The 18549-nt window shown below is 38.7% G+C and overlaps 1 protein-coding gene across 10 annotated transcripts in view; it reads right to left on the bottom strand.

Annotated features, from left to right (window-relative positions):
• Window positions 1–18549, bottom strand: part of dock1 (dedicator of cytokinesis 1) — a 230549-nt gene that overhangs the window by 65018 nt on the left and 146982 nt on the right. For all 10 annotated transcript variants that reach the window (XM_081393664.1, XM_081393666.1, XM_081393667.1 and 7 more), the window contains 2 exons: window positions 12029–12130; window positions 10433–10527 (listed from right to left, as the gene is read on the bottom strand). In XM_081393664.1, coding sequence (XP_081249790.1) covers window positions 10433–10527; window positions 12029–12130 — 197 coding nt within the window. The remainder of the gene's footprint in view (window positions 1–10432; window positions 10528–12028; window positions 12131–18549) is intronic.

Below are 18549 nucleotides of genomic sequence, written 5' to 3'. Positions count from 1 at the left end.
TTCCAAATGATATTTTACACATTATTTCACAGTATAAATTGGGTCTTTAGACTTTATGAGAAATAGCTGCCTTTTAAATTTTAAGATGGGTGTCCTTTGCATCTAAAAGACTGAAAACTCCTTGTTTAGATGACCCAATAGGCCTATACATCATTTTAGCATTTCTAAACTGAACTCTGGCTATTATCTCAGTGCATTATCACATTACAGCTAGATCACATATGCTGCTTCATTAAATCTGAATGCAAAAGACTACTGTATATAAGAGAATATAATTCATCTTTATGAATGCAAGATTTTTCAATTTACAGAAAATGTGAAGTATGAGCGATGCATTGAAAACAACATTTTTGTGAAGTGTTTAATTCAGTGAATAAATGGAGATTAAGTACTATTTTTGAACCTAAATGTTGATATCCAATTCATGAAGATTCTACCATAACAAGGGAATTTGCATTATTATCATGTTAAGCCTTAAAAAAAAAAAGCCAGACTAAAGGGGAGTATATAATGAAGAAATGTTCTATTTCTTTAAGCTCAAAGATAAAGAAAACCCAACTCTGATCTAAAGCTAAATAAAAGAAATAAGAATACACAGAAGAGTGCAAAAATCAAAAGGACGAAGCGGCTCTGAGAAATAATTCAACACAATTCCACACTACTTTCTCTGAAGCATTAAATAAGAAAGAACAAACATGAAATAATCAACATTCCACACTCATCCGATATCAGTGTCAGCTCTTCATATCAAATGTGCTGCTATAATTAAATTGACCGCTGAGAATCACACACACACATCTCTGATGCAGCACAGAGTACTTCCATCTTTCTTTAACGGCCACTTCTTTCTTTAATCTTTAGTGACTCAGCTGAAAATGCTCTCTAAATGCATTCTCGACGTCTGGCTTCAAGGCCCGAGACCCGACGTGCACCCTCTCGCTCTGAAATACCACATAAAATAAAGTACTAAATGACAGCAAAGACGACGGATGGTGGAAGCTCAGATGGAAATAACACGACCTTTACCTGAGAGACAGAGTCATGATATGCATTTCGGAGGTCAAAAATCCCAGATAAGGGTCGAAGACTCACACAAATGGTACAGTCTTGAACTTCTGATGGATATATCTGCATCAGAGATGTGCGTGTGATTCTCAGTGGTCAATTTAATTCTAGCAGAACATTTGATAACCTCTAAAAAATGGTGCCTTTTCCTTTAATCCTCCCTTATCGGGCTTATGCTACTCTGAACAATGCCTGAACTTTGCATTTTGAGCACTTCTTGCGTTGTTTTTGCCTCTTCGCGATGACTCGCTTAATTTAGTCCTAAATTGTGAGTCGCTTTGGACAAAAGCGTCTGCTAAATGACTAAATGCAAAATGTAAATGTTAATATATCTAAAAGCAGGCAAGTAAATGGAAGAACAGAAGGGCAAAACGTGTCTACCAGTAATACTGAGTACAACTTAACAACACCAAACACTGCAAAACATACTCACAGCAATGCAAACACAACATTTATCCAGTATTAAATTAAGCATCACTACTACTAAGCTTAGTGATTTAAACAAACTCCTAACACTGTGTCTATACGCGACAAAAGCAAACCGCCAAACATTGCGGTTGCAAACAACAGTCACATAATAAATATGGTTTAAAACTACAGCAGAGCTTGGATCCCAGATATTACTGCATGTATTTGACGACCAGATTAACTTCAGGTAGTTCTTCTGCTGACGCTCGACCTCTCTGACTGAGACGTTACACAAAGTCTCCTGAGGAGAAGCTTTGGATTATGGGTAATTGGGCTCAGAGGAATGAGCGCATCACACATCCCAACTTCCTCAAGACGCCATGTAATTATCCTCAAAATTGAAGAACAGCTCATAATTAAATCTGGCGCAACTTTTAATTTACCCAGGAGTTATTGCTAATACTACGTACACTTTGGGGTCCAGCAAAGCAAACCCAACACAGAACACTGTTCAAACACTGCTCATAATGAGCCTCATAGGCAGCATGTAAAAAATCACAGTTGATTTCACTAGAGTCGTATATTATAAGCATAAGAACACACAAACACACTACTGTTCAAAGGTTTGGAGTCAGAAAGACTTTTTTTATAGAAAAGTAATACTTGTATTAAGCAAGGACACATTAAATGAATCAAAAGTGAGAGTAAAGACATTTATAAGGTGACAGAAGATTTCCACTTCAGATAAATGCTGTTCTTTTGAACTTTCTATTAAACAAAAAAATCCCCCCCCAAAAAAACAGAATGCGTCACATTTCCACACAAAAATATGAAGCATCACCCCTGTTTTCAACATTCATAATAATCAGAAATGTTTCTTGAGCAGCAAATCAACATATTCAAATGATTTCTGAAGGATCATGTGACACTGAAGACTGGAGTAATGATGCTGAAAATTCAGATTTTTCAGCTATATATTTTTAAATACACTTTTTTTCAATTTTTTCAATTTATTACATAAATTGTAATAATATTTCATAAATATCACTGTTCTTAATTTTGTTCAAATGCAGCCTCGGTGAGCAAAAGACACTTTCATACAGACCTCAAACTATTGAACGATTGTGTAGATTGAATCAAAGTCAATTTCAAATCAAGCTAGAATGCGTAAAATTAATCAAGACAATTATTAATGAAGACACATGAGAGAATAAAAACAAACTTATTAAGAGAGCTAATGATTACTGTTGCGTATGAGCTTCAGGATAACATGAAGCATATTATTTTCAATTGCTTGTACAGTAGGTGGTTAAAAAAAATTGAAGAAAACAAAAGAAGAAATGCTTTTTGAAAATTACCTGATTTAGTTTGAGGTGCTAAACAAAGCTTTAAAATTAATTGTATATCGTTATGTAATGCACATTACATGTGTTACTCATGTAAAAGAGAAACAAAAGATCGTGTTCTCTTCTGGTTAGGAAAATGAGAAAAGTATTCAAGCACGTAATTGTGTGATTGAAGAGAAGCGGAGGAACCGCAGCGGATTGAACAGTTTTCCCAGAACGAAAAAAAGAGAATAAGAGCAAAAAAAAAAAAAAATTAAAAAAGATCATCTGCTTTTTAAATTCACAAGTGCATCATAGGATTATAGGCGGACTAATATCAACATGCTCAATAATATTCCCTGCATAATTATCACTGTAATTGACGGCAATGAATAAATGTGATAGACAACCATCTCAGTGATCAGCAGAAAATGGCACATTTCTTTGGTGAATTTGTACCAACACACATTCTGAGAATAAACCCTGTATGAATATGGCTCATTAAGTAAAGTAACACAATTCAAGCAGCATTTCCTGTGATCTTTTATATCCCTACTAAAGGTAGAACAACAATCAATTGGTGGACGGAAAGGAGGATAAGTGTTGGACCCCAGATGCTGCATTGCAGAGAGAGACTGAGGGCTGCTGTGTTATTCTACTCCATGTGTGGAACTGATTTGTCCAGTTGTTCCACGACAAAACCCACTGAGCTGCCTTGAAGTCTACTGCCTACATGAATGCTAACAAACACAGAACTGACATCATTCAAACTGATTTTAATAGAGTTTGATGCTAGCATGTTGCATCGAGAGATTCTAAATAGACTTTGAGGGCCCTATCTTGCACCCAGCGCAATTGACTTTGTACACCGACACATGTATCATTACTATTTTGCACCCGACCCACAGCGGACTTTTCCCTCCACAGACGCATGTTGGTAAATTAGGAAATGAACTTGCGCTCCGGGGGTGGTTCAGCGAAAAAGAGGAGGCGTGTTCCGGCGCAAACGTTCCCTGGTGCTATTTTGCAGTTTCAGAAAACGATCCCGCCACAGACCAGGACGAACCTAGTCTAAAGTCAGTGGCGCGTTCAGATGCTATTTTAAGGGCACATGCTTGGCCATAATGTGAATACACTTTGCTTCTCTCATCTACACAGATGCAGCAGTTGCCATCTTTGCAAACCTACATAATTACAAGGAAAAATATTCCACACGAGGGAAATCATTGTGGTGTCGATGAAGATGTGAAAAAATAGGCATAAATCTAGCTAACACATTTACCCAAATTATTATCCGCCTGTTTAACCGAAGCTAATTTGGGTGTTTTTCTCCATCCCCAATGTCACTTCTCTGTCTTTGACGGCCCTGACGAGAACGTCGGTCTCCTCGGCTACGAACCGCTCCTGGCGTGTGCCTGGCAAATCTGCCGTTATAATAGCAATCCGCCCTGGAACAAGCGCGCCTGCTCTTAAAGGGAATGTGAGATGTCGCTCTGATTGGTTTATTTCACGTTACGCCCAAACCACACCTATGAGTAATGTAACTACTTCAGACCAACACATTTTAGATTTGCGCCCGAGATCTGCCCACAAAGTTACTTGTGTTTCGCGTTTGATACTTGCTTTTCAGGTCGTTAAAATAGGGCCCTAAGTGTGTTCACAGCAAGAAGCAACACAACAGTCAAAGATGTCTAGCCATCACATGTGCACAAAACCAGCACACACCTCCTCCAAACAATTGGATTGTTCAAGTTGTAAGACTGATTGAGAGGATGTGCGCTGGTTTTTCATACATGTGACAACAGATAATAAAGTTATTGATCAACTGGCGAGTAACTGGCAAGTTTTGTATACTCACCAAATGCAATTCCGATTCTCATTTATCAGTTTGGAAGAGTTCATTTCAGAATAATAATGCTCAAAGCCATAGAGATGATGGTGTTTTAGGGAGGGCTGTCTGGGAGAAAAGATTAACAATCACACATAGGAGGAACATTGAGATTACTGCTGATAACCATCAGAGGCTCGGAAACAAAACACCACTTGCAGAGATTAGAGGGGCTTTTTGATACTTCAGATGTTTGATACTCGCTGATGCCAAATAAGTCAGACCGGAAAGAATCTGAGCGGCCTGAAGGGTTAATTTGATCCACAGCTGGAGATGTCAGAGGTGCGGGTGGTTTGGAGGTGTTTGGCCCGGCTGACGGAGAACCACTTCACACTGCCAAAGCTCTTTGGCTCATAATAAGATTGGCATCTAAGCCATTACACTTCAGAGCCTTTCAATCTCTACAAGTGAATACCTTCAGCACACAAACACATAGAAGATAAACCGCAAAACAAAACACAAGCATGACCAACTTTAAGTCCTGAAACTAGAAATGCATCTGCGTGGCATGTTTCTGCACACTGTCTGATTCTGCTGTCATTTTTTTTATATGAAAACATGGCTCACGAACCTCAAAATAGTCAGAGAAGTTCAACTAACTCATAAAAAAAAAAAGAAGAGAACAAAAGAAACAAACAAAGAGTGTAAAAGATCCCTCTTGTGTTTGTGATTCAGGGTTGGTCGATCTGAATGGGACTAATAAAAAAACAAAAACAAACAAGAAAAACATTTAAAATGTAATAAATACATAATACAATACAATGACATTAGCAATGGTCCAAAAAAAAATAATGGTAATACATATATAATACAATAATGACCGCAGCAATCTGAATGGCTCAAATAAAAAAATAAAAAAAATATTAAACTACATATATATATATATATATACACCAAGACATTAACACAAGGATTCCTTAAACAAGGACACATCTATTGAAATAAAACTATTGTGACATTAAATCCCCTTTTGGAGTTTCAAATCTGTATTTTACAGCGAGGACTTAAAAGAGCACATCATTCATAACCCATCAAACCATGTGATTCACTCATTCAAACAGGTCAAGCCTGAATCATGAGCAGACGGCACATCTTGAGGAGTCCTTTTACACTCTTTGTTTCTTGAGTGTTTTTTGTAAAGTTCATTCTGAATCACAAGAGGCCTACAACAACAGCAAGCAGCAAGCGAACACAACAAATGTCATCATGTGCAAATTGAGTCTCACTGGCTGAATGGAGAGCAGCTCGCAGACTGAGAATGGTAGATTCTGAGAAAGGTCACTCTCGTGAAACAGCACAGAGAAACTGTGGAAACACGAGAAAGAATCAGCTAGCATCAGAAAGACATGATGTCCTCCGGCAGCACATGGAGGAAGCAGATGAAACGCTGACATCAACAAAGGAGATCTCTGGAGATAAAAATCACAAACTTTATGAGACTTTATGTGTGGTAGAGACGGGCTCTTAATAATGCATTGCTAACTTCTGAACCAAAACCATCCCATAAAAATTGCAGTTTACAACGAAAGCACCTCAAGCTCTCCAGGGAACTAGATTTAATCTGGGAAGTTTCTTGAAACTATCCTGAACTACAACGTTTCTTTCTCTCATCGAGAGTGAAAACATACAAGTGCAAATTAACAAAATCTCACCACTTCAGCACACTTCACTGTGCAAAACTCTGAAGCTTTCTCATAAAATGTATTCCAAAATGCATTTTAATAAATACTAAATTATCAAATTACACACACGCACGCACGCACGCACGCACGCACGCACGCACGCACACACACACACACACACAAATCAATATTTTTTTCCAGCAAGGATGCATTAAATTAATGCATCAAATACGACATTAAATTGGCTGCTGAAAATGTAGCTTGGCTGTCACAGGAATAAATTGCATTATATAAATGTAATAATATTTCACAATATTACTGCTTTTACTCTACTTTTGATAAATGTGTTGGTGAGCATTATAAACTTTTTTTAAAAGCTCAAAACTTTACCAACCTCAAACTTCTGAATGGTACTGTGTATATATAATGTCTGGACACATTTCTATGAATATCATGTGAATTTTATTGGTGTGACTGTGGCATTACCTGATTTGCATAATGACTATAATTAACCGCGTGCTAAAACAACACCATCAGCAGGTGCTTTCATTCTTAATGAGAGACATGTTGGGAGAGATAATTTGAGACAGGTTTTTGAGATAAAGATACGTTTAAAAACTGCAGGATCACATTTTCAGACTAATTTGGGATACTTCTCTGAAAGCAGATGGGAATACAGATCAAAGATGGCAGCTAAATATCAACTTATTTTAAAACTAATTCAAAGTCTGCAAAGATAATCCAGATGAGAAGTGAGAGAGAGCTTGTGATCTGTGAAGACAGCAACCTTTTTAGATTTAATGCAAGCCAGAAAAAAATGGCAATGCATAGAAGTACTGGTATATGCACTGTGAATATATATTATGAACACTTAACACATCCATATTTGCACAGTAAAGCTGAATTTCACAGACTAACATAATAATTATGCGCCTGGTTGATTTTAATGTTTCACACAGTGTTGCCATGTAAAAACGGGAACCTTCTCTTACACATACAGCTCCTTTATCAACGTTAATTCAGCTGGATAAACAAACAGCAGATGATATCTAATCTAGGATTGTCCATTAACTGAGCGCAGGTGTCCTCATTCAACATCACCTGCATTCTGCCATGAAAGTGACTGAAGGTGTTAATCACATCCTGGAAGAAATAGAAACACTATTCCAGGAGTGTTAGACTTATTCCCGGCAGCTCACGGTTCAGGCGTTCATAAAGAGCATATATTTACACCACGACAAGATGCTGCAACAAAACAGAGCATCCCTCGGACCCTCACACAGACGGTGAACATCTAAGTGCTGTTTTATTTTTAGTCATTTACACAGTATTTATTTATGATGTCTTCATATCACATTGTTAACATCCAAAGTTACACCTCCAGTTATTTCTACTCAACTTGAAAACACAAATGGAAGGCCTTATAGAGAAGTACTGCTCAGGGTATGACATGAACAATAATATTCAAAGTATTAAAGTATTAGTTAACTGGAACATTTAATTGAATGGCTGTGATTCATGATGCTGTGTAACATCGCTGTCGGTCAGGAAAGGTAGTCAGAGAGAGATACAGTACAGCTCTTATCCGCCTCCATCAATGACGCCCACTGAGTGCTTTACAGAGAGAGAGACTGTACATTGTGTCTCCGCTGTCTCGTGCACCTGTTGACTCCACTTTCCAGCGCACAGGATGTGATGCGCGCACCTGCAGGGGGTTCTCCATCAGCGCTCCGACACACAGGTGGCTTCTGCCAGACTCTATGAATTCCAATATCAAAGCCTGACCCCCGACCTCTCCGCCAATCAAACCAGGACACGGCAGCTGGCGGCTACACAATCTCAACAGTATTCCTCCACAGTGGAGAGAAGCACAGGAATATATTAGACGCACAAATAAATCAAAACATCAGAGCCGCATATTTTACCCTGCCACGTCTACAATCCCAGCACGGATAGACAGGAAAATTACTGAGAACTTCAGAGAGTATGTGTGCGATCTTACACTGAATCTTATTTCTATCCGGTTTCCTTGAACATCAGAGCTTCTCATCACATTCACTCATCTGAAGCGCACCGGCCTACTTTATTTACAACAGAAGATAACCAAGAGAAATGAGATGAGAGTGGTGCTTACACAAGCCTCCGCCATGAGTGACGCTATAAAGTTAACACAGTGTTCTGGCTGCATGTGCAATGCGGTCGATCGCTAGGGTGTTATGGGTGTTTGCAAGTAATAAGAACCCCCCCTCAAGTCTCTGTGGCCCTGTTTACACCTGGGGTTTTGGTCGATCGGGTCACAAGTGGACGACGCTAAATACAGGAGCAAACGGGGTGTGAAACGTCTTGAGCTTGTCCGCTTTCGACCATTTCCAGAGGTAGTCGAAAACGCTTTCGACCGGATTGCTTTCATAGTGTAAACGCTCATGTGGCCGAATGCGTTCGAACAGCGCAAAAGACCGTCTTCTCTCCGCATGCTGACCGGATGTGTAAACATTACGGGAAGAGAGCTAGACAGACCGGATTTAAACTTTGACGGCTGAAGACACGAGTTTGGTTTGAAGATGAAAATCTTACCAAGCACAATGTTCTCTCACCATTCCTGATTTCTAACACACACTCACAGTGATCGTCGTGGTCTTGTGCAGATATCAGAGGAGTTTCACATGTTTTTCTGTCATCTCCTTTCAATTGCACAAGCTTATTTTGTCCTTCAGATTGAACGATGTGAAAAAAACATTCATTTACCCGCCCATAGACCCTCCCCTCGAAGAAATCAGGACAGAAGTGGTTGAAAGTGGACAAAAGAGACAGATTAAAACACCAGGTGTAAATGTGAATGTTAATCTACTTGTGATCCTATCTTAATACCTAATCTTAATACCAGGTGTCAACAGAACAGGGCCAGTGATATTCTAGTCTCTAGATATGGCTTGGGTCCCTCCAACAATGCAAGGATTTTTTCCAACTGTTTCTTCATCCACAGTGCAAAAAAAATAAAGAATAATGGTCTGATCACTTAGTAAAGTAACAGCACACCTGTCCTCACTGTTTTGAAGCATCATGCTAAGTTTGTAAGTGTAAGCTAAGCACCAAAAATAGTTGGTATAAGAATAAGTATGATCAATTTTAAGAACTCATGCTTGCCTCAGCAAAAAACACCAATTACACTGACAAACAAGAAGGTTGAAGGATGCTCGGAAAACTCTCCAAGTCTGCGACAGGAAACTCATGTGTGACTTCCTGCTGGCTGTGAAAACACACTTAACCTTCATCTTCACAGTCACGCTGGACGCGGTTTGGCAGAGGAGTTGAGAAGAGAGGCATGAATAATACACAACAAGAGAAATAAAGAGACACACACACACACACACACACAAACACACACACCAGGATTCATAATTCATATCTTTCATTTCAGCAGCCGCCACACTTCTGATAGAGCGAGAACAGAGTGAATACACACAGGTGCACACAGAAACGCTACATGCCTGACACACACACTAACTGATGCTGCACTGATGGGAAAAAATATTCGCAAACACATTCTTGGCCATTTCTGACTGCTGTTTCTAAGCAACAGCGGCGTGTGTTGAAGGGGGAGAGAGTTCATGTAAGCGATGCTCCCTCTAAGCTGCACGCGTACACGACTGCACATTTCTGATGTTCCTCCAGCGCAAAATTGAAAAAAAGAAAATTTGCACAGAAGATTGACTCCAAACTTTGTAAGGGGGGAAACAAGATTTACTGAATCAGAGCTAAATGAATGAACTGCATTTCAACTAGTTCATTTAAGTCAACATGAAACCTCACTGGAAACCAGAAAGTCCTAGAACAGGGCAGACAAAAAGTTTCCAAATGCACAAACACCCACAGTCTCATCTCAAACAAACAAGCTGTCTTTAGAAAGACAACACATTTTGATATCCAACCAATCTTATCAATAACTATCATCCCGACACAGTTAGCTGAAACATTTTGCAATTTACACACACACACACACGAGTTAGTGACGGTAGAGAACACACAGCCTGGTTTCTGCTCTGGCGATTAAAGGATCTGAACAACAGAAACAGGTTTTGCCGATGAAGATTTGTTAGCAAACAGCATGAAGCACGTCTACTTACTTATTTTGCATCATGTTCATTATGACCCAGTCAGCAGGATAGACATTCTTTCCAATGAGATCCTTAAACATGATGAACGTCTCCATGAGGAAATCCTAAAGGAGAGTTGCAGTGTTTTAGATGAACAGGACATGACAAAAACATACAGAAGGATGAAAATATATTATTTATTTAAATAATTAAAACATATTTATACATAAATACGATATATATAGTCAAGTCAAGTCAAGTCAAGTCAAGTCAAGTCAAGTCATCTTCATTTATATAGCGCTTTTGACAATGTAGATTGCTCCAAAACGGCTTTACATTGATTATAGGAAATTAGATTGTTTTGACTTTATAGCAGCTCTAGAATAAAGTTATTGTCCAGCTAAAGTTAGTTTTGATTGATTCAATTCTGTCGCAATATATATATATATATATTAGGGGTGGAACAGTACATGTATTCGTATTGAACCGAAATGGTTCGGTTCATGAATACACGGTATAAAAATTAAATAAAACTCGCGTGCAAATTAATTAATGTAATGCGGAACTACTGTTAGATACGCGGGTGCTTTAGGGACACCTAATCTGTAGCTCCGCCTTAGCTTTGAAGCTCCTTGGCTATAATCATAGACAGGCTAGCTATAATGGACAGGCTGCGATGTCAAGTTTGCAATGCTGGAATATGTTGTGTGTTTGTGCCTGCGTGCGTGCGTGTGTGTGTGTTGAGAGAGGCGCGGGCGCGATCAAACAGTGGAAACATACTCTGTCATTTTGTTCATAGGACAACATTCAAACTGCAAAGTGTTTACTTATATTTGTGTACACTCGCAATAAAACACAACATTGTGCTTTTGTCAAACTGTAAACTCTTGTCAAACTGTAACCTACAACTGTCACCCAACACAGTGAGTAAGTTACACATTCTACATTGATTAAAAGAAAATCAAATTTGTTTTTAATAGTAGCATTATTTTATACAGAAATAAATTATCTATAATTAAGATGAGAATAGTTAGTGTTTGTTAGTGTTAGTGTTCGTTAGTGTTAATTAAAATTAAGGAAAACAAATATATTGATCTGAAATATAGCAAATTCATTCAGGTACAATTACCAAACATATCGCAAGGTCTTTTTGTCTTTTTATTAATTTAATTAATAAACTAACTATATAAAACTATTGTCCATGCAATACAAATAAATGCCTTCTATGCGTTCTATGCCTTTACTTTATTAATAAAACTTATTTAAAAAATACAAGGCATTGTAAAACTTAAGACATTTATTTTCCTTTGGTGGTACAGCCTACAGACATGCACAAAAAAAAAAAAAAAATTGCCTTCTACATTTTTGTTTTGCTTTTCCCTCCATTGTACCGAACTCGTACCGAACCGTGATGTCTGAACCGAGGTATGAACCGAACCGTGACTTCTGTATACCGTTCCACCCCTAATATATATATATATATATATATATATATATATATATATATATATATATATATATATATATATATATATATATATATATATATATATATATATATATACACCTACATGTGGGTTGGGAGTAAAGAGTTCCTTGTGAAGTTTTTGTTGGCATAGAACTCACCACCACGTCTGTGCGCATCTTCCCAAAGGTGCTGATGAGGTGGGCGTAGTGATAGTCGTCCATCTGCCGCAGAGTGGCGGTCATACAGGCTACGAAACTGCCCTGAAAGAAGACAGACAGATGATCAGTGACAGTACAACACCTACAGCACCTGCCAGTCAAACACTGACAGTTCATGGCTGTCAGGACCAAAGATCTGCTTTTAAAGTGCCATAAACCCTTCAATAAGAACCTGACACACCGTAACAGCCAGGGATTTCACAGAGAAACACAACAAAATTAAAGAGTGCAACAATTCCAGAAAGTTTCTCTCATTAACAGCATTTCTGACAGAAAGTAATGTGGTGAACAGTGAGTGTTTGACATCAATATTTCTCCAATCTGATTACAGCAGTGAGAAACACACAGTGGGAATCTAATGATACTTTCACTTTCCCACAAACGGGAATTGGGAGCAATATAACATGCATTTAACCAGAAACCAATTGCTAAGAGATGAAACGGAGGGGAAAAACTCATTTACAATTCAAAACACAACAAAAAGACAGTAAAACACCTCAAACAAGCAGTGGGAATCAAATCAGCACACAGCTTATTATAAAATGTCACACATTACCTGATATTCCTGATATTCAAATGTAATTTATGTAACATCAATATAATGAGAAGAAGAAGAGAATTAAAAACATATTCCTAACCTCTTACTCAATAAAACCTTAAATAAACTATAAGCAAGCAAAGGCATGATTTCATTCATCTTTGCTCATTTGCAGCCATCTAAGAGGAGGAAGGAAATTTGCAAAAGATTCCAGATGAACAAGCACTGTGAATAGCAAGCAGACGCACATGAAGCCTCTGCACTTTGAAAGTGTGACCGGGGCTATTCTGCGTTTCCTCGGCTTGATTTTCATTTGCAAGTGTTTCCTGCAGCGGTAATTAGGTCTGGCCTACATAACTCAGCAGAAACACAACACACAGCGCATGTTCATCACCAGATTCCTCTCTTTTTCTCTCTCCATCTCACCTTAAGGAGAAAATACTGAGCAGCAAGTGGTAAAACTGGGGTCTTCTGTGAAAAATTCATGTGCAATACGTTTACAAAACTGTAGGAAAAACAACACAAATGCTGTCAGCTGAAGTTACAGTATTTCAGAGGCCGGACAGCACCAAGTTTATTTTCCACGCTGTGTAAAGAACACAGTAAACACAGTTAGCTTAGGGCCTTGCCGTTCTGCTAATGTGGTTCGATAGCTAATATTTGTGTTAACTGAACATCCTATCTGAGCCTTTGTGTTTGAACAGGACTCATAATGGCAGACAACACCGGCATCACACACGACACAATATCAATGCTGTGAGGTCAAGATACTCCACCATGTCATTTACTCACCTAACTATTAACTATATACTTTTATTCACTAAAAACATTAAGTGAGTCCCAGACTCACATTAAGGATAAATGTAACAGATAAAACCCATTACCAAAGGTGATCTGACAACTGATACATGAAACACTGATGCATAGGCTAAAGCTAAGAGGAGATAAAACAGGAGATGAAGGACAATTGAATAAATGTTTAATATTTAAAGAGTAAATGAGGATGACATGAGTGATACGTGTGATGGACGATTGAGAGTCAGGAATGGAAGCGCCGGCAGAAAAAAAGCCTTGGTAACTCAGAGCCAGAGTCATGCAGCCAAAACTGAATTAAAGCGTGAGTGAACGGCGGATTGAAATGAGTCTGAACCAGCAGCCATTCACGTCTGCAATGAGACATGCAGATATCAGTGTGTCCTGCTGTGAGATGAGGAGTGAGGAACAATGACTCTCACTCACTCCCTTCAGCATCTGTGAGCATGCCATTATTCCTGATGAAGGATCCTGGTACTTTACTAGAATATAACAGATTCCTGCTGAGAATTAGTCATGGAGGAATTACACATGATTACGTTTCTCTGCAGTGGAGTCCTTCAACCACCTGACTGCACTTCAGTCTCTACAAGATCTGACAAGACAGAACCTCTACAGTAGATATAACCTGTCCAATCTCTCGCTATCTCTCACTCTCTGATGGATCAAAGGAAAGAAAATAATTGAAAGGGATGGATGGATAGAAAAAATAGACAAATCAACCAAAAAATTTAAGATGGATGGATGGATGGATGGACAGACGGACGGACGGACGGAACAATAAATGGATGGTCGGATGAATGGATGGAAAATTGAAAGTATGCAGATCTGCATCTCCCAGACTGACTTGAACATAATGAATTAATAGTGCTATGATGGAAGAGGCTTTTAATCATGTTTTAGAGTTTCGGGTGACAGGTCTCCTGAGCGGACGGGAATCCTGCAGCTGCGATTCACACACGCATCTCAGCAGACAGAGACAAAGCCAGCATCCTATAAGGTTCATCTCTCCCTTCATCTGTATTGTGCTCCTCAGCCCGTTACCATGGAAACTGTTTTCTTAAGGAGGTCGATCAAATAAAAGTCTGTATCTTCCTGGAGAGTTTCCCCAACTTCAGCTCCAGAGATTCCTCAAGGTCAGTCCATCAGTGCGGTTCACTCTGCTCAACACGAGGAGCTGATCAACCACACGTAACATGACCAGACATCACTGAACAGCAACAACAATAAAGAAAGTGTATAGGAGTGGCCAACACCTTGGAAAGCCAATCAGAAAACTAATCTGAGCACAAATCAATTACACCACCTTTAACCAAGACATTATGGGCCCTATTTTAACGATCTGAAACGCAAGTATCAAACGCAAGTAACTTTGTGGGTGGATCTCGACGCAAATCTAAAATGGGTTGGTCTGAAGTAGCTTCATTACTCATAAGTGTGGTTTGGGCGTGATGTAAAATAAACCAATAAGAGCGACATCTCACATTCCCTTTAAAAGCAGGCGCACTTGTGGATTGCTATTATAATGGCGGATTTGCCAGGCGCGCGCCAGGAGCGGTTCACAGCCGAGGAGACCGATGTTCTCGTCAGGGCCGCAAAACACAGAGAAGTGACATTGTATGGGGACGGGAGAAACCCACCCAAATTAGCTTCAGTTAAACAGGCATATAATAATTTGGGTAAATGTGTAAGCTAGATTTATGCCTATTTTTTTTTTTCCACATCTTCTTGGACACCACAATGATTTCCTTCATGTGAAATATTTTTCCTTGTAATTATGTATGGTTTGCAATAATTGCAACTGCTACGTCTGTGTAGATGAGAGAAAGTGCGTTGTGCACACACTACATTTTGGCCAAGCATGCGCCCTTAAAATAGCATCTGAATAACGCAACACTGACTTTAGACTAGGTTTGTCCTGGTCAGTGGCGGGATCATTTTCTCAAACTGCAAAATAGCACCAGGGAATATTTGCGCCGGAACACGCCTCCTCTTTGCGCTGAACCGCCCCCGGGAGCGCAAGTTCATTCCCTAATTTACCGACGTGCGTCTGTGGAGGGAAAAGTCCGCTGTGCGTCGGGTGCAAACTAGGAATGATACATGCGTCGGTGTACAAAGTCAATTGCGCTGGGTGCAAGATAGGGCCCTATAGCTGCAAGCTAATTTGCATACTACTACTATTTTTGTGGAATCCACAACATTGTTTCCATCACACAATACAGTAAACATTTGCAGAGACAGTTGTGAAAAACCCGATAAATGACCTTCGCTGAGGAGAACTGTACACCTGCAGAACAAAATCTGACATAATATAGCATCATTTACAGCCACAATTTGGCTGCAGCACTTCTTTGCTATCAACTGAACACCTGCACAGCGAATGGTGAATGTCAATTAATGTTGCAGCTTTTATGGTCAGAAGTCCCAAAATCCCAAAGCTGACGTTGAATGGAATTCAGCATCCCCCCACCCCACCCCCCTAAAAAAGACATACTGTATGCAGACTTCAGAAATTCAACAAAAACTACCAGTATGCCATCTGGGTAGATTCAGAATACTGTTCAGAGGACTGTATGTGAAAAAAAGAGAGGAGTGAATGTGCGCCGGCTGAACATCTTTTACATCTAATGGTTAAGTATTCTTGCTTCAGGTCGAGTCAGTTTTATTGCAGCACTGGATCGTGTTCATTTACAGCTAAATCACACTAATTAAATAATGGCTCTGTCAGTTACAAATGGAGCCGCCAAGACAGAATCCCTGTCCGCTTAACGGAAGACAAGAGATACCAGCAGGAGCCTGGAAACATCTGGAGGAACAGCATCTGTGTGACATGCAAACGTCTGACGCAGGAAAAGCCCCTCGCAGGAGAAATACACACTGCAAGAACAATAGCAATCTTAAGCAGACTCCACTTACAGGACTAAGCTGTAAAATTGATGTCATAAATATGAGCACATTAACATATGACTGAACACATTGACACATTTGCACAGTAAAGGGATCCATTAGAGATTAATGTTTTGCTAGAAAAAAAAAATCAATATTAAACAAATATGATAAATTGGAAAAAGGGTGGAAAATGGTCATGAAAAATGAAATAATGCCTGTTTTGGTGCAAGAAATCATTACTATTACTATAATTGGACATCAGAGGGAAAAAATGAAATGCTAATGCAGAATATGGACCATTGAATTTGTAAAGGACGTCTGGTGTTTATACAGCAGCATTTTCAGTATGTATCTACCAAGCAAGTGTATCTATCTAATCCAGATGGAACATACATATCTACAGACACCTCAGACTATACCATTTGCCAAATGAAATGTCCAGCCAGAACCGGTCCAGAGTCCTTCAGACATTCACATGTGTGCGAGATGGTGTTCGGCTTAATTCAGTTTACATCCAATGGGTTTCCCTATGGTAGAATTTCAACCGGGTTACAGTTACAGCTCAGAGAAAGTTAGTGCTTTTATCAGAAAACATGTGGATAAAATATATATATATATATATATATATATATATATATATATATATATATATATATATATATATATATGTGTTTTTTTTAATATTAGTGATTGTGGACAGAGCTGTACGACAGACTACAGACACAAGACTGAATGAAAGACGTGCAAACTCACTCCCAACATGAGGAATGAAGTCTGGAATCAGAGCAAATCTTAGCAGCTCGTGTTTTAAGCTCTTAATTAAACCAGAAGGGATGAGGTTTGTAAACGACATGCTCGTCTGAGAAAGATTCTGCCCTGGAGAGGAACAGAGATTACCTCACATGCACCTGCTGGTCATTAGTAGGGCGTGGAACAAAATACACTCATATAGTGTTAGGTCACTATTGACTGATCTATAAAACAGTAATTTCATTAGGCTTTTATCCAAAGTGACTTACAGAACACATTACTCAAGTGCACCGTTTTCTGTTTTAAAGTAATGTTTTAGTCATTTAGTTTTCCATTTTTTTTATTTTATAGATTTTTTTGTTTTAGTTACTTTAGTACATCAAGATAAACTAAATAAAAATGAAAAATAAAAAAAAATAATTATAAAAATTTAAAATAAAAATTTCAATTAATGTTTATTTTAACTTCAAGTACAATTTTTAAGGTTTTAATTTCAGTTAACTATAAGAACCCTGCATATATCGATTCGCTCACAAATCGGAAATCACCGCAGTATCCAAGCAAGTTTTACTTTACACAAGAGCAATATCTATAACTGCACCCAGATGTAATCTGCTGACTTTCATTTATTTATGCTGAAAGATTTGATGGTCAAACTTTAATGATCAAAGTTAAGCGGAGAGTATTGCAGAATGAAAGCACAATCAAATTAGTCAAATATTGAATAAACCAACACATGTTAAATTTTATAGGCAAAGAAAACATGAGGGTCTTAACATCACCGCAGATAATATAGAGCTGCAACAGCAATGGTGACAGGTACGTGTGAAGCCGTGAGAGAGAGAGTGTGTGTGTGTGTGTGTGTGTCAGGAGATGGAAGTTCAAAGCCGTTTGTTCGGGGAACTGAATTTCCTGTTGATGGTGCTCGGTGAGGTTCACACGCTTTGATTTCAGTCATAATGGTTGGACAAGACCTGTGGAATAAGGGCTGACAAATCCTGATGGTTACACAAAGGTTGAAAATAAAACTCACTCTCTCCCTATTTGCATGTGTACATACGTATAACCACAAAACTGAAGAAAATAATGACAGAACTGACTTCATATGCTGATTCAACTAAATCCATGCTATGTCAAGCCTCAAGGAGGCCATTCGGTGGTGTGGCCTTACCAGCGGCTAGGACAATAAAATCAATGTGTGCCGCGTCAGCAGAATGTATTTTCCTCCTAGTGGCCCTTATGAGGGCAGATTGAAGAATAAAACAAAGAGAGAATAATATGAAGAAAGAAAGAAACGCTGTGTAGAAGAACCGGACTATCACTAGTCAACTATTAAAGAGTCATAATTTAATCACCCTCATGTAATTTCATACCTGTACGACCTTCTTTCTCCCATCAAACGCAAAAGATGAATATCTCAATGGGGTCCAATGTTGTGTGAACTCAAATGTTCTTCAAAATATCTTCCTTT

This window comes from Scardinius erythrophthalmus (genome assembly GCF_964197995.2).
Source record: "Scardinius erythrophthalmus genome assembly, chromosome: 18".
NCBI classification, from domain to species: domain Eukaryota; kingdom Metazoa; phylum Chordata; class Actinopteri; order Cypriniformes; family Leuciscidae; genus Scardinius; species Scardinius erythrophthalmus.
Note: the sequence above shows the minus strand (reverse complement) of the source record. Positions and strands in the feature narration are given on the sequence as shown.